This window comes from Hypomesus nipponensis, chromosome 11 (assembly GCF_054491055.1).
Source record: "Hypomesus nipponensis isolate SF chromosome 11, ASM5449105v1, whole genome shotgun sequence".
Classification (NCBI taxonomy): domain Eukaryota; kingdom Metazoa; phylum Chordata; class Actinopteri; order Osmeriformes; family Osmeridae; genus Hypomesus; species Hypomesus nipponensis.
This window is the reverse complement of record NC_140371.1, coordinates 18,236,765-18,261,711: the sequence shown is the minus strand read 5'-3', so window position 1 is coordinate 18,261,711 and position 24,947 is coordinate 18,236,765. Positions and strand designations below refer to the sequence as shown.

General features: G+C 48.3%; 1 protein-coding gene across 1 annotated transcript; it reads right to left on the bottom strand.

Annotated features, from left to right (window-relative positions):
• Positions 1 to 1,237: 1,237 nt before the first annotated feature.
• Positions 1,238 to 24,947, bottom strand: slc30a6 (solute carrier family 30 member 6). The gene is made up of 15 exons (XM_084709611.1): positions 24,647 to 24,947; positions 24,130 to 24,176; positions 23,776 to 23,862; positions 21,746 to 21,830; positions 13,527 to 13,569; positions 13,195 to 13,260; positions 10,726 to 10,806; positions 9,465 to 9,500; positions 8,559 to 8,653; positions 6,834 to 6,882; positions 4,747 to 4,866; positions 4,436 to 4,538; positions 4,201 to 4,248; positions 3,943 to 4,011; positions 1,238 to 2,343 (listed from the first exon to the last, which is right to left on the bottom strand). Exons 1-15 carry the CDS (start codon positions 24,822 to 24,824, stop codon positions 1,738 to 1,740), a joined length of 1,713 nt encoding a protein of 570 aa, XP_084565737.1. The 5' UTR covers positions 24,825 to 24,947; the 3' UTR covers positions 1,238 to 1,737.

The following is a 24,947-nucleotide window of genomic DNA, read 5'->3' as shown; positions in this document are numbered from 1 at the left end:
GTCTTGTACTTGAAATCGGAATAGTATTCCTCAAAATCCTCATGATATCCTATATTGAAAAATATGCTTTACACAGAACTTTATTACAATTTTTACCAATTAAAAAAACAAAAATAACCATCGCGATCAGAAAATAGTTTGCCGAGACCAAATGTGAATTAAAATCGCTGTGCGTTTAGGATAACCTTTAATTGGTTTACCATTACAACAGCCTCAAATTGTTGATGAAGGGCAGCTAAATTACGATGATGAGAAAAGCCTACAATAAATTAGCCTACATATAAATGTTAAAGGTAAAATGTGTCAATACCAGCAGAAAATGGTTAAATAAGCCATACTTCTCACCAGGGCGATTTCAGCCTCGACACTCGGCCTGTAGTGTCTTCGTACTTCAATTGCTGGGTATCAGAAGAAAAACGGGTTGCTTCTACCTCGAAAAATTGGTATCCTCTTTAAATAGCCAAAAGGACAAATGAATTAACATAAAACACACCAGCTATAGCCATATGCAATGTCATTTGAGGCGCAATTGTGATATTTTCTTTAAACCGGGGTCTACAAACCAACGTGTTCCTAGGGTCTAATAATGCCTATCCTGAAACACATTTAGCCTACAGTAGTGGTAGGAAATGGGGTGCATGTTCAAAATAAATTAGGGACCTAGACAACGCACAATATTGCACTACGCCTACTGTGAGATTGAAACCAGATAATTGGACCTGTCGATTAGCAGGCTATAAACGGCACTAAAGGCAAAAAAAATCTCAAAACATATAAACCTGTAGCCTATGACGTAACCATTAACACGTTTAGAATGGACCATTGGTATAGGCTACCATTATTTAATAAATAACTATCGTGAGGCTAATAATTTTTTGTGTTGATGATTTGAAAGTAAAACTGGACTAACAGGCTTGGCGCTGATTTAACAAAGTTAGGGTTTATAAATGTCATCAAAGTGCACATACAGCAAACAATGGTAGCCTATAGCTTATGAAAATATACTCCATCAAAAAACCTAAAATGCAGTTGCCTTCTTTTAATAGCATTCATGTTTTCCAAAGCCCACAGCTGGTGAGCCAAACCACCTTAGAATACAGGTCATGTCTAGGCGAGTGATTGATGTTATTTGTGTATGATAATGTCTGTTTTTGCAGGGCGCCAAAACAAAGCCTGTTCTAGATGAAGGGTACAACTGTTAACATTGTCTTACAGACAATTAAAGAAATGTGCATGATGATATTAACCCTTTAATGCTTAAAAGGCAAATAGTAGAAATAATGCTCAACAGGAATCATTCGAGTATCCATAAAACATGGTTGTTTGCTTCATTATTATAGTTTTGATGCTGGTCAAATAGCAGTAATCGGCAGGACTGTGCTGCCTGTGGTAACCATTGACCAAGAGAAGAACAGGGAGTCTAGGGCTTTCCAGTCCATGAGCACACATCAACTGAAATGAATTAGTATTGGTTGAAAACAGACGTTTAGAATATCAGAGCCATACATATCATACACGATCATCAAACAGCAACATTTCAATGGTATACAGCCACTGGACCTAGTCAATTGCCAACATGTCAGCCTTTCAATGAACAGTACCAAAAATATACAAAGATAGAAAATCCATCAAAGTTAGGAATGGACGTCTAGAATGGTCCCGTTAAAATAAATACGATAATATATATTCCTTTTCAAGCTCACCCTGAGTCCCCAGTGCAGTATGTATTTATTATCATCAGGGTTTGTATTGGCTGTACTGTGAGGGGAGCAGGTTGGGGTTGGTTCCATAGCTGTGTGGCGCTGAACCTAAGGCAGTTCTGAAACTCTGCGATGAAGGCATCCCTGTTCCCATCCCCATCCCAAGGCCCATCCCAGTCCCTACACCCAGGGCCAGCCCCCCACCCGGTCGGGTCAGGCCAGGGTTAAGCATGCTGGTGTAGGGGGAGGCTCCGTAATTGAGGCCCAGGTTGTACCCGGGCCTAAGGTGCTGCTGTGCACCGAGGAGCACCACAGGCTGCACGTGCCTGCCAGGGGTGTCGAAGGAGAACTCAGGGGGAGGACTGCTGGGTTTCGATGGAGTGGAGGTCAGGGGGTCCATTTCATCCTGGGGCCTGGTGGAAGAGGGGTGAGGAGGGGCGTAGCCGGCGGGGCCCCCGTACTCAGAGGGGCCCAGTGCCGAGGTGGTGGGGAGAGCCCCGGCCACCAGGGAAGGGCGAATCCAGTCATCCTTAAAGATCTGAACCGTCAGCGTGGAGACCAGGGGGAGAAGGCGGTTGGTCACGTGGGCCAGCACCATCTGCTCATTGGCATCGCGGCGGATTCGGACGTGAACTGAACCGGCCTGCCAAAACACACACACACAAAAAAAAGGAGGGAAGTTGCAGGGCTTTGCCTCGTCATTCAGGCTCTTCTTTCAGTCTGTTCCGTCTCTCTTCCTTTTTTGAGCACCCCCCTCTTTTGTTTCCCCGCCGCTCTCCCCGCCGTTTCTATGTCTCTCTCCCCCACCCAAGTCTCTCTCTCCCCCTTTCTCCCTTCCTCTACCCACATTCTCTCACCGTCTCGCTCTCTCTACGATTTTCTTTCCGTCTCTCTCTCTCTCCCCCATTCTCTCTAAGTTTTTCTCACATGCTCTCCTGTCTATCTGTCTGTCTCACACCCCTCTCCCTCTCCCCCTCCCTCTCCCTCTCTCTCTCTCTGCTGCCCTAAGCCTAACCCCAGGCGATTTGAGGGAGTGTGTGCCAACAGCCACAACTGTGTGACAACCACCACAACAGATGAACCTCAAATCTACACAGGAATTACCACGCTGCGCTAATAGGAGCTCAGACAGAAAGAAACACAAGCCTTGATCCCCACATCAACTGATATAGCTAGCCCTCCATGGTGACAGACAATATAATTATCTACGAAAAGCTCAAATAATGTAATTTCAACAGGAAATAATTGTGCAAGATTGTGAAATTCACGTCCCTAAACGTTATATTTATACTAATATAACATATTTTATAATGTACAGATAATCTCTCTACCCCCCCTTACCACATCCCCCTGTGAGTACATCAGGTGTGAACTTGACATCTCCATCTGCTCTGTGGGAGTCTTCCGACATGGCATTACTCCACCTAGAGGCAGAACAGGGGGACTGCACTGGCCCGGGGGAGCATGGAGGAACGGCCAAATCTGACAGGCGTCTCGGTTGACATACAATGAATAACACATATTATATTCACAGTCTCTTCCGATGTCTGCTTGAAAACCTACGTGCTGCCAGCTGCTCGAAGGAATAGAGTTCACATCCAAAGTCGCAGGCAGCAACGTCTCTGAAGTTTTGAAGATAAAGCCTCAAAATCAACCAATGGGAGGGGACGGAGAAATTGAAACGCATGAGCTGTTTGTTCCTCTTCTCATTTGAGTGAGCAAATCCGGACAGATTGTCTACGAGGAAGCAGCCAGTAAATTCCGAGTGTAAATGGTACTCTCTTTGTTTTCCTGACATCTCATTTGAAGAGGGTGGGGGTGGGGGTGGCGGGGACAAACAGAGCATGACGCAGGGGGTGGGGGTGCAGACTATGCTAGGTAGTAGCATCATTGAAGCTACTACAATGAAAATGTGACTGGGTGAGCCAGTAGCAAATGATGTAACTGGTGACACACTAGTTTAGATAGGCCGCCAGAAAACCGCCAAGGGAACCAGACCAAAGAATTTAGAAACAAGAAAGTACCTGTTCTTGTTACAACTGGCACTTACTTAAACTTGCCATTTAAACTTAAGACACTCTACTAAGCTACAGTCCTGTGTGGAAGCATCAGATACACTGTCTGATGACAGAATAACAGATTTCAGAGTCAAACGTTCTCTGCTGTCTGGTCTTTGTTAGACTGTGGGTGTCAGTGCAGCGTGAATACTGCACTGGGTGTTTGAGGGAGAGTTGAGGCGTACCAGTGAGCCAAACCCCACGGTCCAGAAGTGCTCGTTCCTGACCTCCAGAACCCCATCCAGGGTGGACACCTGACACAACCCAAACAAGTACAGAGTTAACTTCCAACTTCCATACCTGGAATCATAGTATATATTTTATATATACACGTTTCATATCTACCTGGGAAGCTCTCCATTTAGCACATCCAGAATATTGAAAGTACATAACGGCACAATAAAAAAAAAGGCTTAATGTAGACTTAAATGATCTCAACGTACTTCTCTAAGAAGTTTGTCCAGCTGACCAATGACATGGGAGGGCGTGGTCTAGAGGGAGAAGAACCAGACCACACAAAAACACATCCAAAAGAAAAGATTAGAAGAATATATACATTCAATACATCTATGAATACACATATACAAACATAGACACAAACAAAACAGTAGGTCGATCCTGTCTATTGGAGGAACGGAAGCGACAGATATAGAAGGGTTATCATGGTCGATGCCTCACCTGCAGCAGAACCTTCCCACTGTAGACACTCATGGGGTACATGGTGCCAAAGGTCATGAGGGCGATGGCCACGGCTGACGCCGTGTCAACGGCATTGTAGTTACTATGGTAACAAAGAGAGACAAGACCAAAGTGGGTACGGGAGACGTCGTCATCGCATCACAAATCCTCTCTAAATGACAGCACAGTTTATATGTCACCGTGTTTCTTTAAAAGAACAGAGGGCAGGTGGTAATGAAGTCATTATTTATAAATGATGTATGCGAGTGTCTATATGTTGACATTTGTGTGTGTGTGTTGGCGAAACGTACTCCATCTCGATGAGCATGTAGGTGATGCAGAGAGACAGGGCTCCTGCCACGTTGATCAGGACAAACGGGTTCATACGAGGCAAGAGGACACTGCTTAGACCTGGGATGACCCCACACAGGCTGAGAATACGCACACACAAGACAACTCATTAGACAACACGTTCTTAAAATTAGCTGTTGACAGCTGTTATGTGTCTGACTTTTTCCCCCGTTCTCCTAAGAATGTTCTCTAGCCTGTTTGTATATCAGCGGTTTATTAAAACAACGTTTCCATTTTTAGAACCCTCTCCTCGCAGTGATGCGAAACACTCATAGATGTTGTTTGGTAGAGACACACAAAAAAAATGAATAATCTTTACAAGAGAAGAATTGCAGATTGTGACTGGGATGAACAGAGACAATATGCTAACACCATCATTGCTAGCCTATTCATCTCTGACGGACTGAACGTGCAATTCAATCAGAACGGACACGGCAAGCCTATATCCTATAGCATATATCCTATATCCTAGAGCATATCCTATATCACAGGTTAAGGTTTAACAGGGAGAGTAGAGTACACAACAGACATTTAGTATATAATAAAAGAAACGACACTATTGACCCAAACAAGCAGGAACTCTCATCACTCTAACCCTAACCCAGGACTAGCAGAAAGACACATTTGGAGTTGGAGGGAGGAGGGGGAAACAGGATTTCCAATCCCGATAAGCTCATAATCTCTCTGGTGCATTGATATAATTTGAGGACGGACACAATGGTGTGATTTAGTGAGTGTGTGTGTAATATGTAGTGAGAGAGGCAGACAGAGAAAATGTGTATTTGCGTAGTTTTCCAACGGTGTGTGTGTGTGTGTCAGTGTGTGCGCGCATCAATCCAGCTCGTGTCTAATCCCAGACTGTTGGGGACAGAATATGCAGGATTACGGCGAAACAAACATTTGACCCAATGGCTGTCTGCAAGCAGCCTGGCCGAGTTTCCCCAACAGCAGTGTGGGCCAGGAGAAACACCAGGGTTACAAACCCAGGTGAGGACATGGGGCCGTCCTCTCAGTACATCTATGATATAATTAGAACAAGGGAGCAGAGAGAGAGAGAGAGAGAGAGAGAGGAGAGAGCAGGGAGAGACCTAGGACATTGTGTTCACTCTGGCTCCTGACCAATCACGGCTTTGCTCCCTCACAGAATTTGTCATAGCCTTGGATAACCTGCACACACAAGGCAATACGAAACATCCCTTACATTTACATTTTAAATACTTACAATTACATTTGACTTATGATTGTCGTTTACAATGTTGATCCCAACGCTGCATAAGGGTAAGGATCACAACCAGCACATGTGACACTATACTTGTCTGCTGGCGGCCAAGTAAAATGACTCTGGGATAGAGGCCTAACTTCCTTTGTCAGGTTCCTCTTTCGGAGTTACCAGGGTCTAGACCTGCAGGGGATGAAGTAGAAGCTGGAAGATGATCTCAGCCCTTCTGGCTGAAACTAAACCCCTCAAACATCTATTATTCACACCAAACCAGTGAGCCTATTCATCATTCTGAAGATGTATTAGAGAGGCAAGGTGTGTGAGCATGCTTACATGGGGATTAATCACACAAGCCCATTTAGGGGTTTACTGGGGAAAGGGGGTCAAGAGGCAGGGTGCGCCTGACCCCCAACCTGGTCCTTTATCCACCAAAAACCCATTAGGTGGTCTTAACCTGAGGGCAAGGGCAACACAGAGCCCTTATGCTGAAGGTAAGACCAGATAACAGACAGAGGATGAGCTTTAACCTCTGACCACCAAACCCAGGGCCCGCCCGAGGGAGGGGGGGGGGGGGACGGACGACGACACAATACTCTCTGGGAATCTAAAACAGCCATGTTTTCCCATATTCATTTACGCTCGTTCTAAGCCCAAATCAATTCCCCCATCCCTTTGGTTGCGACAAGGGCACACACGCGCACACACACACAGGCACACACGCGCACACACACACAGGCACACACGCGCACACACAGGCACGGTGTCCACCTCAGGGGTTGAGGGCAGAGGATCGATACAGCTGGATGACTCAGTGAAACAGAATCTTACCTTCGACTCAGGTCAGCAACATGCTCCTGGAGCCAACTGCTGCTGGCAGCTGTTCACATAGGACCAGGGAGGAAGAGGGGGAGGTCAGGAGAGAAAGGAGGAACATCCACATGAACAGTATGCACCAGTAAAATGTACTGTGAAGTTGACTTAAGGCAGCAAGTTCTTCTTTGAAGTCTCAAGGTCAACTTCCCTTTGTCTTCCTTCTTCCTTGTGGGCACCCCCCAGACAGAGAGTAAGGTGTTTTGGGAGTGGGGAGAGACTGTTTGAGGAGGACATTAGAGCAGAGGGCCTTGTTCATGATCTCCCTGCCTGGCTCATCTCCGGGGGCAACTGTACCATGTGAAACTTGGGTTGCAAAGTCTATTTGGACCCTATATGCACTGAGTGCTCATGTGCATTTGTGTTTGTGTGGGGGGGGGGGGGGGGGGGGACTGGCTTACCTAGTCAAGTCTAGTACTCAAATGTTAAAGGATGTCAAGACTCATCCAAGTTTGAGGAAATAAGAGCTGAGGGCCAGCGAGGGATCTTCACATCCCCGGGCACACCCACACAGGAAGGAAGTGACAGAGCTCGAGGGTGCTGCCCGAGCCAATGAGAGCCCCAATCTGTCTGTCAGATTGTTGAGATGTACAGACAGACAGGGTAAGTCAATGATCCCATCTTGAGGAGACCAGGCCTCCTTTGGCTCACTAAGCCCCTCCGAGGGCCAGGGTGGAAAGAACACAAGCAGAGAATTCCTAATCTTACGTTCATACTCCAGTAAGTCCTTAATGACATCAGACAGTAAAGCGCGAGGTCGGGCAGGCTATCCAATAAGAGCGCAGGGTTTATGGCAAAGGGCAGTGGTGGCTGCAGTCCAGTAGGGACACATTGGAAGAAATTCTACAAACATGCCCTTAGGGTGCTGAAAACATGGTTAACGTGCGGTGAAAAAAACACACACAAACAAACGGCCAACACAAACAAACAGAAAACGCCTGAGAAGAGCTGTTAAAGGACGCCTAATCTCTCCCTGCTTTGCTTCCTCCTGCTCTGCTCGCCAGCTATACAAAGACGGATCCGAAATGGATCATAATGTGTGAGATCAAGAATGTTCCTCGTGCCCTATCTGATCATTACTTTCAGTTGCACAGCAAGGAGACTAAAGACTTGGGGCAGCCTGCGGGGAGTTTGTTCACACTTGCTGTAAGGTCTGTGTGTGTGTGTCTGTGTGTCTGTGTGTGTGTCGTCTTTCATTAGAGGCAGCAGGAGGTTTAGTGAGTCTGGGCTCTGGATTGCCCCCATCCCGAGAGCAGAACTGTGTCAGTTAGGTTTTAGAGCCACGGGATCCCTTTCTGCAGCACTCACAGATTACTGTAACTTTCTAAAAAGTGTTTATCAACATAACGGCCGCCTGTTGGCCATGAAAGACATTGCATATTGGCAGAGTCTCAGAGCTGAGCAACGTCAAGACCTTATTTTATATTGGTCTTTTTTTAATATATATACTGAGTGTATATATATATATATATATATGGATGGATGGATGGATGGATGTTTCCTCCTTTAATTATTGGTAGGACAGTTGGAGAGACAGGAATGCAGGGAGAAAGTAGGCGGAAGCCATACAGGAAATGGCCTCAGCCGGATTCGAACCCACACCCCTGTGCGTTAGCCTTGAGTCTATTTTTGACTCGAGGAACACATTGCGCTGCGGACCCAGTTGTTGTGAGACTGTAGTACCTTCAGAGACGTAGACAAAGGGCTTGTTCCTGACAGACAGCAGAGTCAGCAGGTTGAAGAAGAGAGCCACAAAAGTGCCCACCAACAGTCGGCCACTAGACAAAGAGAGAGAGAGAGAGAGAGAGATGGTTAAAGCAGATACTACACACAAGTGGAACATGCATGCCCATACTACATACACCATTCCTGTATATTATCTTTAATAAATGACCATTTGCAAATTATTTCGGTGTAAAATGTTTTTTTCTCCCTCAAAAAAAAAAGGCTGCTGTACACTGGCAGCTTCACAACACGTCAACAACCAAATCCAAACTCCCAGAAAATCCATCAATTGTTTTTTTTTTACAAAATGATATTAATACCCGTCTAAACAATCAGTGGAGGTTTCTAAAGCCCAGGGAGAGCTCCTCCACTGATTGGGTATGAGTGGATGTTCTCAGCCTGGATCCAGATGCGCGGTAGTACCTGGGATCTTGTGGCATCTCAGACACCTGCCACGCGGCAGAGCGGAAGATAATCTGCACCTGGACTGTCTACATCCTAAACATTCAATTGTGATGTCCTGGCAGGGTTCACGGTGTAATCTTGTCACAGTTCACAGGTTTAGGCCAGGAATGTTTTGGTATTAAAAAAATGGACTAATCTGAGTTTTATGATTGAGAGCAAAGTGTGTGTGTGTGTGTGTGTGTGGGGGGCGTGATTAGCTGACAATCCAGTTAGGTGGAGTTTAGAGGGATGGGGGGTAGACAATAGAGTTGGTCTGTGTGTGTGTGTGTGTCTGTCTATGTCTGTCTGGCCTCAAAACAAACCCAGATGTTTGGGCTGCTGTGTTGTTTGTCCCTGGAGCTTGGAGGTGTGTGTGTGTGTGTGTGTTTAGGGAGGCAGACGGGATGGGGGAATACTTACGTGTGCACCTCCGGCTGCTCCACGAAGCGCTCCACACTGGGAAACCACGAAAACAAGAGGAAACGTAGTCGATAAAACAAACAACACAGTCAACAGGAAGTGAGTGTCGGGGGAAAGAGAGCACTGACGCCCCTTGTGAGGACGGTTGTTGGGATACATTTGACAAATATGGCAAACCAACGAGGTGAAACATCTCATTTACGAGATGAACAAGCTGAAGGGCGTATGTGTGCCGCCGCTGCCGCCGCCGCGCGCCAACAGCTCTCCTCTCCCTGGGCTGTAGGAAGCGAGGTGTCGCAGAACGAGTCTCTAGGACGAGACGTGTGGCAACCTAACCCTTTCCAGCGCATTCTAGCCCACTGATGATGGGTTTGAAAGAAAGTGTGTGGGGGGCCAACGATGAACTGTATGTACAGTAACAGCACACGCAAACATGCAGGGCTCATTAGCTCATAGACCGCTAAAGCCCATTCTTCGCTTCCCTCATGAGCTCCTTAGCGGCCTAGCCCTGCTTAAACAGTCACGTGCTGGCCAGGGCTTTGGGTGCTGCACAGAACTGGCTGGCAGGACGGCGTTGTGTGTGCGAAAACACGCTATTGTAACTTAGAACTCGATTAGCTGATTGATTTTACAGTCAAGAGCACTAACCTTTGGACAAACCGCTTCAGGGAAAAAGTTGGGGCATAGCCCTGGACACATCCACACCCACCCACTGCAGGGTACAACACCCAACATGCAGTAGGCTACGATTAAATATATACAGACGGTGAAATATATACATTTCACCGTAATCCCTCTCCTTTAAGATTCTCCTTTTTCTTAGCTCATCTCCTCCCCTTTCTTTCTCATTTTAGCTTTTGATGAAGACCACAGGGAGAAAACACACACACACCCACACACACACACCCACACACACACACTGAGCTTGGTGACTGTACACAGCATACATTGGACAAACACTACCGTGTGCACGCTGCCCACAGAAACACTACACACACCACAGGGCTTATTTGTTTGTTGGTAGCCAGGCCCGTTAAAGAGACACTGCGTTCTCGTCACTCCACCTCCTCTCCCCCCTCCCCTCTTTGAGAATGACCGTTGATTCAACCCTGCTCCATGTGTCTCTAGCCAGCATGGGAGCAGTGTGAGGTTGCAGGATGGCAGAGGTAGGCACTGCAGATTAACACGTGTGTGTGTGTGTGTGTGTGTGAGCAATGCGTGTGTGTGTGCGATTGTGTTTCTAGCAGAAAACAGTACCTACCTCTCCTTCAGGATGAACAGAGCTCCCAGCTGCACCAGCACAGTTGAGGCAAACACTGCCACTACCTCCAAACGCTCAAATCTACACACACACACACACACACACACACACACACACACACACACACACAGGGCATAGGAGTCAACACACTACAAACATGTACACAAACAAACAGATGCTACTCAAACTGCTAATTAGGGACATTTCAGATTTGTGGTCCTGCAGGCCTGTGCCATACACAACACAGCAAGATCCATTATCATCTGGAAAAGACAGATGTCAGAGAAACTGGCTCCAGGCTCCTGCACACTCCCTGATCTCATTCATCTTGAAGCATTATGTACAAATAGTGTTGGACCTCAAAACAAAGAGATCCTATAAACATGTCATATTGGTCAAACAAATACTGTGTCAGGAAAAGCTGTCAGCAGGTTTGAAGAAGTCGAGGTGACCACCTAAGTAAAGGAATTTTGAGAATATAAAATAAAAGGTTAGTATAACGTCCCGTGGTTTGCCGGAGTAAACAAGAGAGCAAGCTCTAACCAAAACAAAGGAAATATCGTATTAATTCCCCGGCTGCCCTTGTTTGGAAACCTAGTCCATGTTTAATTCACATACCTCAGAGGCCACTGTGCTAACGTATCAGGGCTGTAGCAGTGCTATACATTAGTTTATATTGTCTTGGGCATCTCTGGGCTGTCCTCAGTTGATGAGGCTGAAGCATCATGAGGTTGCCGTCTCATTCTACCCTCTTTACCCACGTTGCCCCTAACTGCCTGCAACCCCCCCCCCCCCCCTCCGCCCTGGTGCCGCCGCGGGCTGACCCCTCCCCCGTCCTCCGCCCTGGTGCCAGCGCGGGCTGACCCCTCCCCCCTCCGTCCTGGTGCCGCCGCGGGCTGAATGACTCTGTTGTTGGAACCAGGAGGGCTGTTTGGCCAACAGGCAGCTTCGTCCTTTTCAATTTGGTCGTTAAGCTCACACCCTGTGGTCAAAAGGTTGCACAGTGTTTAGCAGCAGCACCACCCACCACAAAGCTGGGCCATGGACTAGCCTGGCTGGCCCCGGTCGCTCGGTCACACACACACACACACACCTATTAATCAACGACAGACGCGCACTCACCCGCGCCCACAGAGGCTTAACAATGCCTCCCACTTAAAGTATTACAATCTAAAAGACGTTGATTGTACTAGGTAATCCTCAGATGCCCATTACAAATTGGTGCATCACAAATCTTTAATTTGGTGCACTGCAAATATTTTGTCGACACAGGAAAACATTACTCATCCTCTCAGCAGTTTATCATGTGACTACTGCTCATTTTTTTGGAGGACAGGTTTTTATTGGCCAGACAACCATCGATCGTGTCCGTAACACTTTGAATAAGAGGACTGGACCTTAAAAAAAAGTTGGAAAAGCGGGCGGTTTGGGCAGGGGTAGGCCAGACACTGGGGTCTGATGTGGGGTCTGAGGGGGGGGCGGAGGTGGGATCTAAGGGGGGGGCGGAGGTGGGGTTTGAGGGGGGGTCTGAGGGGGGGTCTGAGGTGGGGTCTGAGGGGGGGGCGGAGGTGGGGGCGGAGGTGGGGTCTGAGGGGGGGGGGCGGAGGTGGGGTCTGAGGTGGGGTCTAAGGGGGGGTCTGAGGTGGGGTCTGAGGGGGGGGGCGGAGGTGGGGTCTGAGGGGGGGGCGGAGGTGGGGTCTAAGGGGGGGTCTGAGGTGGGGTCTGAGGGGGGGGGCGGAGGTGGGGTCTGAGGTGGGGTCTAAGGGGGGGTCTGAGGTGGAGCCGGGCATGGTAGTTGGAGATGTGAGGGTGGAGATCGGGCTAGCTCCAGTTGCACTGGAGATAATCTGTGCTGTGGCTAACCCATTGTGCTAGCCCAGTGAGCACATTAAGGCCAAGTGGAGCTGAAAAGCAGCTTTCCGTACAATCACCACAACTTCACACCCCAAGGTCAAAGGTCTGGCGAAAACACAGAGGCCCCCATAGCCTCAACCAGACAAGCATGCCATCAACACACACTGGCTGTGGGACAACGATTGTCTGTGTGTTGGTGTGTTGGGGACACACGGGAGGTTCATCAAATAAAAAAATATTGTAGGATAGGATTGTATAGCAGATGCCAGTGTGTATGTTGACCTCAACGTTAAACTGTGTGTGTGTGTGCGCGTGCGCGCACGCGTGTGCGTGTGTGTAGTACTTAAATCAGGGCCACAGTTCGACCACATGTTAATCCCAGGAAAGAAACCTATAGCATCGGAGCAAAGCCCCGACTCCTATAATAACTTGACATAAGCACCTAAACTATTTCACAAGCAGATCCCTTTGCTATTGCAGCCTCTACCGTTAAGGAGATGGAGTCCTACTTACTTTACCGTTATGCTCACCGTCACTGGTACATTTATGTCTCTGTGTGTAACATAACCATGCTGCTGGATACTGTCAATTCGCTGCTGAGGTTGCTGTACTCACCCAAACGAATACAGCTGGCTGGGCTTCTTCATGCTCACCCAGGAGCTGGCCAAACATGTGATCAGACTGGTGGTTTCAGGGAGACATGGAGGGAAGACAGGTGAGATGGGGGGGCACAGAGGGGTGGTGGATGAAGGGATGGGGTTTGGAAGGGGAGAGTTGGGGGGGTGAGGGTGAGGTAAAAGAAGTCTGATAAGTTAGTCACAACTGATACTGTACTCTGTACTGTACGCGCACGCACGCACGCACACACGCACACAGGATAAGGTTTCAATACAATTGTACTACTTCTACACTATCAACAGTAGTATCAGGATTGGAACTGTACTCACCTGAACAGGTCAAAGATGGTGAGATATGTGTATGCAGTTAAGGCTGGAATGAAAGAAAGAAAGGGAATCTGTCAAATGGGCCTCCATTAAAACAAGCTGAAATGGATAGACACACAATTACCCTTAGTTTGTTTGTTCTGAAATACAAACAAAACACAGGAGTTTATTCCTTTTGTAGAAAGTCATCCCAATGCATTGTGTCACACACACCCCTAAACCCAGCCCTGCCTCATGTCCTACTCCCCCACAACCCCAGGGGGCGCTGACAAGCAGACCAGAGAGAGGAAGAAGAAAGGAAGACTCAATCAGTGGGATCGGCTGGCCCCTCTGAACCGGCTTTATGTAAGCTGGATATGATGGAAGTCAGATTAGGGGAGATTTGTATGGAGAGGAACATTTTGTTTCCACACTTGCTGGGACCGTGTTGGCCAAACTACTGTGATGTAATCCTGCGAGGCCAGCTGAATGAGCCGAGGGGATTGGACAGCTCAGCGAGGACGGACAGACATGACGGTTCAACGCTGCCGACTCAAAAGGAACACAGTGTCTCTGGACGAGAACTCCCAACTGTGGGGAGAAATAGATACATAACCCTATATATATAGATATACATATATCTATATGGGGTTTCATCACATGCAGTTTGGTTCAACGCTCTCTTCAGCTTTTGTGTAAAATGACCGTAGCTGGGCTCATGTGAACACCCTTCTAGGGTAGGGTCCAGGGGTGTCGCACACTACATCTCCAAAGCCTCTGCTTCCCTCAGCTGAACGATTAACAGAATGACCTGATTAACTAAGCCCTGTGTGCGGATAGGAACGTTTTCGCTTTACATATTTATTACTCTTCAGATTAAGTTACAACGACGATGACGTCACTTCCTGTTCCTCAGATGAACACGCTGACACTCAGAGAGCAGAGGTCTGCTATCAGCCCAGACAAGCTGCATGTTAGTCAGAACCAACCAGACAGAGCAGCTCTGCTTCCCAGAGGGGGCTCTGAACCCAATACTTGTAGCACACTGACAGGAGATTAAGGTCGCTTGTGTATGTTTGCAGACCTAATCGATGGAGAGAAGCGAGGGATGAAGGGAAGTGAAGGAATACAACCCGGGTACTGAATATTTAATGCCGTCTGCAAGACAGCAGCCCAAACACATCTGATTGGTTGTTCCTCCAACCCACCTTCGTGGGCCCTCCCTCACACACACACACACATTCAAATGCACACTCGCTCAAAAACACACTCATATTTTGTTCAAATACACACTAATTAGTTCAGATACACACAGACATTCGCACATGCTCTCACCAAGGGAATAAAGCCCCATTAGTGGCATTAAGTGCTGCCTGGTTATTAGAAGAGGTAGGCAGAAGTTCAGGAGCCTGGGGAACAAGGGTGTGGATCACCTTACACCAGGCAGGCAGTGCCCTCAACACAACTGCTGTGGTTGGTTGGCACACACACAAGTAAACACACACACAGGCTAGGCCTATACAAGTACACACACACACACACAATGAGGTATTAAATCACAAGCACACACTGCAGTATTGAGTCACACACACACACAAAATGAAGTATTAGATCACGAAAAGACGGAAAGCAACGCCCGCTCGCTGGCTTCAGTCCGTCTCAGAGGGGGCTGACTTGCGAGCTGCTCTCTCTCTCTCTCTCTCTCTCTCTCTCTCTCTCTCTGCTACGTGTCATTGCTGGGAGAAACAAGCATCGACCGGGGGGGCTCGAGTGTCTGTCGACGCGGCACATTAAAACAACAAACGATCGCTCCATATGTAAACTAAAAGCTTTATTGACTGGGAGTCTAGAAACACCTGGCGGGGGAAATGCGAGCCGGGTGCAGGAAGGGCCTGGAAGGGGCTGCTCTGGGCCCCGGGGAGGGGCCGCTCTGGGCCCCGGGAAGGGGGCGCTCTGGGCCCCGGGAAGGGGGCGCTCTGGGCACCGGGAAGGGGGCGCTCTGGGCCCCGGGAAGGGGGCGCTCTGGGCCCCGGGAAGGGGGCGCCCCCTGCTGACAGCGGGCACAGGGGAGGACGGAAGACCAGAACACACACAGGGGAAATGCACACAGAATATGCACACGCAGAGAATATGCGTGCACAAAGTACACGCCCAAACAGAATGCATACCTGGTATACACGCAAAATATGACACACAAAAAGGCAGTATGCACACACAAAGTACACACACCCAGAATGAATACCTATAGTACACACAAAATATACAACACAACTATGAGGTGTGCATGTGTACACAAAGCAAAAACACAGACACACACACACTATTAGGTGGCATACCATCCAAGTCAAGTGTGTGTCACTGTGTGGAGCGACCCAGGCTGAATGGAACCCCACACCTCGGGTCACACTGAACGCAGTATCAGCAACATCAGTGCCTGAGGTTCTTACTGACAACCATGTAGATACAGTGCGTCCTCAAACAGCACTCCCTGTCATCACACATAGAACCTCTCCTTAGCACCCTTGAACCTGACCATCCATTCTCAGGCATTCAGAGTGCCTTGATATGTGCTTCAAAGAAAGACAAGGAAAGAAGGTGAGGATTTCTTTTCAGCCAGAGGTGTAGCTTTCGTTTGTTCCTTCTGTGGCAGTGGTGACAGACCACACTGGATCCTGATGGATGAGGCTCGACACAGTGGTCTGGGTGTGGCAACAAAGAGTGGTGAGGGCTTTGGGGTGGAAGCTAAAGGTTGAGGGGGGCGAGGGGGAGGGGGGTATGGAGGTTGACGGAGTGGCTTGAAGGTGAGGGTGGGGGAAGATAAGGGAGAGAAGAAGATGGGAGGTCTGGGAGGTGGGGCGAGGGGATAGGTGAGGGCAAGCAGGGAGGGGGAGCGGGGTGGGGGAGGTTCAGGGGGAGGTGAGAGAGGGTGCTCATAATAATAAACAGGAGTGGTGTAACAGCGGAACACCAGGCCACAGATGGAGGCCGGGAACCGGAGACGTTGAGTACTTTGTCAGAAATGAATAGGAGGAATTGGACAGGCCCCAGAGGAGATCCAGGGAGAACGCATGCACACACACACACACACACACACCTTAAAGTCACCCCGCCACCCCAAACTAGTTTGGCCTATCTTGGCTCCCTGACCTTACAACCAGCTCTGACCCAGTTTCAGCCTGAGCTTAATAACCTTGTTTCCCTAAAGACCTCCTGGTCAATCCCACAAGCCAATACTGACTACTTTCAACTCTGGTGAAGATAAAATACCTTGACGTGAAGGAGCTACAGACAACACCAACATAAAAATTCTAAATCTAAGTTCAATCTCTTCGAGATCTTAAGTGCTTCGTGTGGCCTGTATGTAGTCAAGAGTTTCCCCACCATACCTAAAAAATACCAATGTCCTTTATTGTCAAACAATAACACTACATAACACTACATAAGAGCAGCCAGAGCCATATTGAGCTGCAGGCAGATGTGGTGGCTGTTCTGGGAGTAAACAGAGACAAAAAGTCTGGCGCGAGGCTGGGGCTGGAGCAGACATCCGAGTAGATGAGCCTATTCCCTCTCCTCCTCCTCCTCCTCCTCTTCCCTGCATCGTCCGGTCCCAGCGGGCCCGGCAGAGCCTCACCAGCTGGGTTCCTACATAGCCGAGCCCCAGAGGCCGGGGGTACACACCCAGTGTGTCTCAACACTCACACACCGAGTGACAACACACACATCCTGATCAACACATATAGAAACGGACCCGGTTCAATAAAGACATGGCTGAACAATGAAAAGTTCAATTTGGGATGATGGTTTCTTGGTTCAAATTTGGATTTGAAAACGAACCCCTTGATCGTTCCTGGGACGAAGTCACGATGAGACCAATAAGACAATATGACACCAGATCCAACGTGCTCTCTCTCACTCACCATCTCTCATCACTCACTCCCCTCTTTCGCACACTATCGAGGGGAAGGCATGTGTGGAGCGCGCCAGAGCAGGTCCCCCACACTGCGTCTCCTGAGCCCTGCACAGACTCTGGGGTGGTCAGACAGGGTAAACCCCTCCGTTCAGGAGGAAAGATGGAAGGTGGGGGGAGGAGGCAGAGGAAGAGGGCTGTTTGTAAGCCTGCAGAACGGGCACTTGACCTCCTTTCGCATGGCTGCCCCCAGCTGTAGATCGGCAGTGAGGAGGGAACACAGTGTCTCTGGGACTAGTGTGGAGGAGAAAGAGGCCGCCGCCGGCTGCTGCTACGCGCGCGCGCACACCGCACAACACCACACAACACCAACAAACAGCTAGCTGCAACTGCATCCATTAAAGAAATGAGCACGGACAACATTGAATTGACTAATAGCTTTCAGAAACCCAAAGTGGAGATTGTCCATGCGCATCACAGTCAGTCCCACAGGCCAAACCTTCTTCTAGGAACACCAGAAAAACAAATAGTATGCAAACCCACCATGTTCCAAGAAATACAACAGAACATAAAGCTTAGTTTAAGTCAGCAAGCCCATATGATACATAACCCTGTGTCACCTAATCCTGGATTGGGCTCAACTACCGTCTGGTAAACAAACAGACTATGAGACGTGCAGTTACTGACTCAGAGAGGCTGACAGCTGAAACAACGAGGGTTGACAAACTACAAGACATACACACGTATGATTTCCTCTGCTTCACAAAGAGCATAATGTACAAAAAAAGTGAAGGGGACTGCCAACTCCAACTGAACAATTACTCTGCCCGAATTAGCGAGTGTTGGTCTGTTGTGACCTCTACTCACAAAGCAGACAGGGAGATCGATCCTGCTCAAAGAAGTGTTGACAAAAGATGAATCTGCAGATCTAGTGAAAGCCTGGCCATTTCTCTCCAGCGCGCCTCTGAAACCCTGTCTAGTGTTTCGGTGGCAGAATTTGATCTGGACAAGCTGACAAGACCAAACAGCGTTCTCGAGCATCATCCATTTTAGTCTGGAGAAGTGGCTCTTTAGGATCGGTTACCTTTACGCAAGGCACACGCGCTCACGGACACACACACAAATGAGCTCCTTGCCATTTTCATGTTAAGGTCATGTTCTCAAGAAGCGGCAAATGCTTGAAGAGAGGAATCTAAGTGAGTCAGAGTAAACAGACCTCACAGTCAGAACAGAGGGGGCCCTGCAGGGCCCTCAGCCCTGCTCCCTAAAGTGTTGCTGGATTGGAAAAGCACTATGACAATGAGATCAAAGTGGGTAGTGTGGGAGTTCCTCTGCTGGTTATTATCGTGCTCGACTCCGAGCTCCGTACTCGAACTTTGCGGGTCAGTGGCGGGGCGACTTCCCTCAACTGACTCGGCTTCCACATTGTTCCAGGCTGGGGGTGGGGTGGAACCAACCCTCCGCTAGGATGCAGGTTTGGAATACAAAGGAGGCAGTCAAAGGGAACCATCTACTGTGACATCAAACATTTATTTGTTTTAGTTAGTGGCAGTTGGGGCTCACAGTAAACAAACACTTTATCTGGGACACATTTAGACGCACTCACAAACATACACATATCTCTTACTAGTAACCCACACTCAAACACATGTATCTTACCAGTCTCCAATTTACTCAGCATGACAAGTGTTGCCAGTGACAGAGTAAATTGTGCTCTGATTAGTCTGGGTCCACAGTTCTGTGAGTATGTCATCGTGTTTAACTAGCCCTGAGGCAGGGCTTTTACGGGGAGCACAGTAGTCCATGATTGAAAATGTTAGGAGCGCAAGCAGAACATTTTGGGGCACACCTTAAATCGACCTGCAATGCAATTCTTAATGTAACTAGAGAGGGTAGGTACTCTGGGGAAATTGTGGGGTGTGCTTGCGTCGGTTGCAGATGGGTCAGTTTTTTTTTAACAGACATTTTTACAACTGATATACAGCAACGCTAGCCTGGTCCTAACCAGACCCTCGTACATTTCATTTGTACAGAGGTTCTGGGATTGACAAAAGCTAACTTCCTTGAAGGCGGGTCCTCTGTTGAAGTTTAAAACTATTGGATCCGCCCAGAGCCACTCTGATTTGCCATAACCAATCGCAAGCGTTCGCCTTAGCCAACTCCTTCACCACTACTGTAACGGAGCTAGCTGTCGTAGCTGGAAAATCCAACTTTTCCCGAACCCCGTGGGGAGGAGGGCCACAACATCATGGCCACCAACAAAACTCAGCAAGGAATGTTCTTGCTCTGGCTTTAACCTATGGATATTCGCCAGCTAGCTACAGCGACGCACCACACAACCCTGAATTTAAATAAAGTATTTAATGTGACATAACGTACTGTACATGCAAGTCTTAGCTAAATGACTTAAATATATGATGCGCTTGTCAATCAGTCCTACACCGGTCCACGACACGATACTTGCTGAGCAACAGCGCAAACACAGGCAGGGATACAGTAGCAACGCTAGTGCTACATAAGTATTTAGCTGCTCGGCTCCATGACGCCGCGTAACAAGGGCTCGTGAGACTGCTGAATGTTCGTAGGTACCTAGCGGGAGGGAGGGAGGGAGGGAGGGAGGGAGGGAGGGAGGGAGGGAGGGAGGGAGGGAGGGAGGGAGGGAGGGAGGGAGGGAGGGAGGGAGGGAGGGAGGGAGGGAGGGAGGGAGGGAGGGAGGGAGGGAGGGAGGGAGGGAGGGAGGGAGGGAGGGAGGGAGGGAGGGAGGGAGGGAGGGAGGGAGGGAGGGAGGGAGAAAGAAAGGCCTAATGAGCGGAGAAGAGGATGAGGTTTGTAAAGAGAGGGGGGAGGAGAACGCTAAGGGATCTCGACTCTGGAGAAAGGGTAGGGGTTTGAGTGTGCGTGGAGGGCCCCAGGCCTAATGAACCGGAAGACAAACGTGCAGCACTGTATTAAGGTCTTTACGCAATGACTGGAAAACACCCAGAGATGTGGAAGAGATCTAATTTGCCCTTCTGCCTCACAAGCTCACTACAATAACTGGCCCCCTGCCCACAAATGTGCACACACATATACCACTTCCTTTACATCCAAGCATCCACATCAATCTCTTGCTCACACACACGCATTACCCATGCCCCTCTGCCCCCACCACAAAACAGAGAATACACAGAAAAGCTTTCACGTGAATACAAACACACACAAACCAGATGCAGCAAGACAGACAGATGTCAATCGTTGCCACTAGGTAGCCGTGTCATTGCAGATGTTACCTTTGTGCTTTACCTAAAAATAATAAAACACATCTGCACAGTAACTTGAGATCAGCTGTTGGATCGTGCGAGTGTGGATTCGAAAAATGAATCCATGGAATCGATGGATTGAAGTTCCAGGGAGGGAAAGGCCAGCCTCTCTCCATCCCCCCCCCATGTTGCTCTCCACAGATCTTCAATATTAGCACAGTGCCACAGCCGTGTGGACAAACACCACCGAGCCAGTTTACCAACATGGCGTCCTGTCCTGGAGGGATATATACTGCCATGTCTGTCTGTGGCTGAGTCTGGGGATGGCGCTGGGGCCTGAGCCTACTGCCACGCATCTGGGGGGGGGATATCGACGTCGGTGTTGTCTTGCGTTTGGACGCTCGATATCTGTCCTCTGTTTCCTGCCTCTGCTGTCTCTCTGACACCCTACACGGTGGGGTGGGGGGTGGAAGGGGGGGGTCAAACTCAAGGAGGCTCGAGTTGCCCGCTTGTTTGCTTCATGGCTCCTCAAAAGGATTAAGTCATCATAATGGGATTTCACACCAAGCTTGTTGTGATGATTGCTGAAATAATACGGCCAGGCGCACATACACGCGCCGACAGACAGACTGAGCTGTCAGCTGACTCCTGATCAAAATACAATGTCATGATATTCCTTAAAAGGACAAACACTACAGTTGTCCAGCTGTGTGCGCACGAGTGTGTGTTTATGTGGCGTATCAGCTATTTTTGTTTGTGTTCCCTTCTTCCTAAACAGGCAGCCATCCATAACCAACATAACAAACAACAGATGCAAGGATATTCTTGAGAATAATAAGTATAATGGCAACTACTGCTTCGATGTGAACTGCAACTTTCCTACTGGGAAAACTTTGCGAGGAAAAGAAGACAGTACATGCCTTTCTAATCAACCTCTCAAAGATTTCATAAAGTCGTTTTGTATTTAATGGAGCAGAGATGCACTATTCTGCTGAAGGTCTGTAGAATAGTTGAGAGTGTGGTATGGAAGTATACTACTCTGATGTGTACAATTGTAGTATGCTAGGTGTAGTATGTGTACCATGTGCACAACTTACCCATACTGTTTGTAGAGCTGCACCACATCAGAAGGCAGCCGGTACACAACACATTTAGGACCCCAAACAGCAGGATCCGCCAAGACTACAACAAACAAACAAACACAGTTAGATACCCTGATAATAACTTGAGATTTCCCAACTCCGGGCAGTCTGAATACTTGGGTACATGTGCTACCACAACAGAAACATTGGATGGGCTTCTCCTTAAAAAAACATTAGTGTCCTAACTGCGGGCCTGTCACTTCCTGTACCAGTCAGAGGCCATCCTTGGAGTGCTGTGAAATCTACAATTACTGTGGTGCACAGTGTTATGACAGGGCTGGGGCGTCTTGTGACAGCCACGACCAAGGACAGAGATGGGAGCTGAAGTGAGTGTGTGTGGTAGGGGATGTTACTGCCACAGGGCTATGCTGTGCACTGCGCCCTGTGTGTGTGTGCAAACAGAACGACAGCGCGCTGGCCAACACGTCCCCCTCTCCCGACACACACACAAACAAACTTGGACACACTGGCCCCTGCGGGAGAGGAGAGGTGGGAGGGTAGGTGATGCACTGCCACCCTGTGGTGGATGACAGCATTGCGGGTGCAAACCCAGCTTGATTCTTATTCCTGAGGCTTCAGCTGACAACGCGAGGATTTTTGCAGCTGACATTGGGATGACGCGGCCCTGATCGCCCTGATGCACCTCACCCTGTGTGGCACTCACAGTGGCACTTGTGGGAATCCTCAGGATACTGTTAACGTCAAGCCTTGTGACTGCTTTGCGTCATCGACCAGGGTCCAGCGATGACTGGGCTATATTCTCAGTCTGTGCCCCCCCCCCCACCCACCCACCCACATCATAGGTGGGTCACGCATATCCTCTCTATCGTACAGTCTCCCCTTCACGTGAATTAACCCTTTCTTCCTTCTACAACTCCAACCTTTGCCGCCCTTCACTCTCCACAGTCTACTGTCTTTCTCAAGCCCTCTCCCTGGTCTTCCTAGTGACATCTCTCTCCATCTCTATACTCTCTCCCTGGGCTTCCTAGTGACATTTCTTTCCATCTCTATACTCTCTCCCTGGGCTTCTTAGTGACATTTCTCTCCATCTCTATACTCTCTCCCTGGGCTTCCTTGTGACATCTCTATCCATCTCTATACTCTCTCCCTGGTCTTCCCGCTGACATCTCTCTCCATCTCTATACTCTCTCCCTGTTCTTCCCGATAACATCTCTCTCCATCTCTATACTCTCTCCCTGGTCTTCCCAGTGACATCTCTCTCTATCTCTTTTCCCTCTTGCTCGCCAACCAGGGCCCTGTCCACCAGCAGATGGAACACTTTTGGTCCAAAGCAGCTTATCCCAGAGGTCAGAGGTCAAACCAGCCAGCCCTTCCAGTGGGTTCTATGTGGGTCCAGGCGAGTACAGGAGGCAGGGCACACACCAGGCAACAACCGGCAGATGGATACCATCCAGATAATACCTAAAGATGGGATTGAACCCTGTATACACTCACTCCACAGTACAACTGTGTCTCGCTGTCGTCATGGCATCACCGTGGACACAGGACATCCTATTCAGTAGCTAGGGACACTTTCCCATAAAGTACACAAAGACAAGTGGGCAAGCTGTGATCTAAAAAGGTTTGCTTTTTAAGTAGGCTTGTGATGCCTCTACGATACATGACGCTAAATGATTCCATCCCCCGTGTTTGTACTGGCAGGACTGTTGGACGTGCTGGACGGTGCAAGGCGATGTGCGCTGCGTGGAACGTGTTGCCAACAGATGGATTACCCTACACGGCATGTCTGAATGTATAGGATGTCTCCTAGCTTTTGAACAAGCCAATTATCAAAGGAATCAAGTGATGGACTTGACTCAAGACAGATTGGCATGAAGTGTCTGGCTACTAAACTACATGTGATGTCTAAACGTCTTAATCCCAATGGGATAACAAAGTCAGCACTTAAGATTATGCAATACAATACATATAATGTTTATAAGGAATAATGCTGTCTTTAAGGTTGCAAGTGCACACAAACTCACCCTTCTGTCTGAAGTCACCAAGCGAAATTCTTGCAAGAGTTTACCATAAAAGGATCTGTGAGTCTTCCGGAAAGGGTGAATAGTGCCCTTTGGTAGACCAAAAACAACATTGTTAATAAAACATAAGATTGTACTGCAAAATGAATGCAGCGTCCTCCATCTACTACTGTGCAAGGATGTTGAGAGCAGAGGATAGTGACATTATCCAACATCGCCATCTCGTGGCTTTCTAATGTAAAGTAAGTGACGCTGAAGTACGTTCACGTGCCAGGAAATGGGGTGTAATATTTGGTGTATTACCCAAGTCTATGTTGGAATTAATATGCGAGCGTACTTCCATGTTCAACAACTTACCAAAACATAGGTGTCATGTTCTTGCTTTTTCCTGTGCAATGGAATATCTGCCAAAGACGAATCAAGTCGTTTAGAAATGGCCACTGCATTGCGTTTACAAGCCACAGTTAGTTACAAATCGTTGCGAATTTGAGTGGAAAGGGCTAAGAGCACAATTTTCACCAAATGCCTACTAGTATTCCAACCTTATTTAAAAGGGACTGAGTCAGTTAATTAGGCCATCAAGCTTGCTAGCTAGCTAGCCATGTTATAATGGCTGGTGTTGTGGCTCGTTTATAGCAAGCAGTAGTGCTAGCAAGCTTGCTAGTAGTACATGGTGAGATGAGTAGCAGTAATTAAGTTATATCACTGGAAATTCTAACACGTCAAACGTTTACAGTGATATAACTAGTACTAGCTAATAATAACCTAATGTTACTAAGTAGCTAGGCCAGCTAAATAACCTGTGGTAGCAGCCGAGACATCACAAGCTAGCGTTACCTAGCTAGCTAATAGCGGCTGGACGCTGTCAACAAACCTGAATCCTTGATGTTAATGACGTCCACCGCAACCATGTCAGGTTTATCGAGTGGGCCAACTTTCCTCTCCGTAATACCGGACGGTACCACGTCCGGCTTGGGACCAAATTTTCTAGGGTAAAAATCCCCAGCATACGAAAGTCCGGATTGAGACGTGGACAACCCGTCCATCGCCATTTTCAACTCCGGAGTAGGAATTTCCCCCAAATGAGCTCAATGCGCAGCAGGCAAAAATTCACAGATCTACAAATCATCAAGTTATTTGTATTGTACGTTCATCACCAAACAGATGGTTCATTG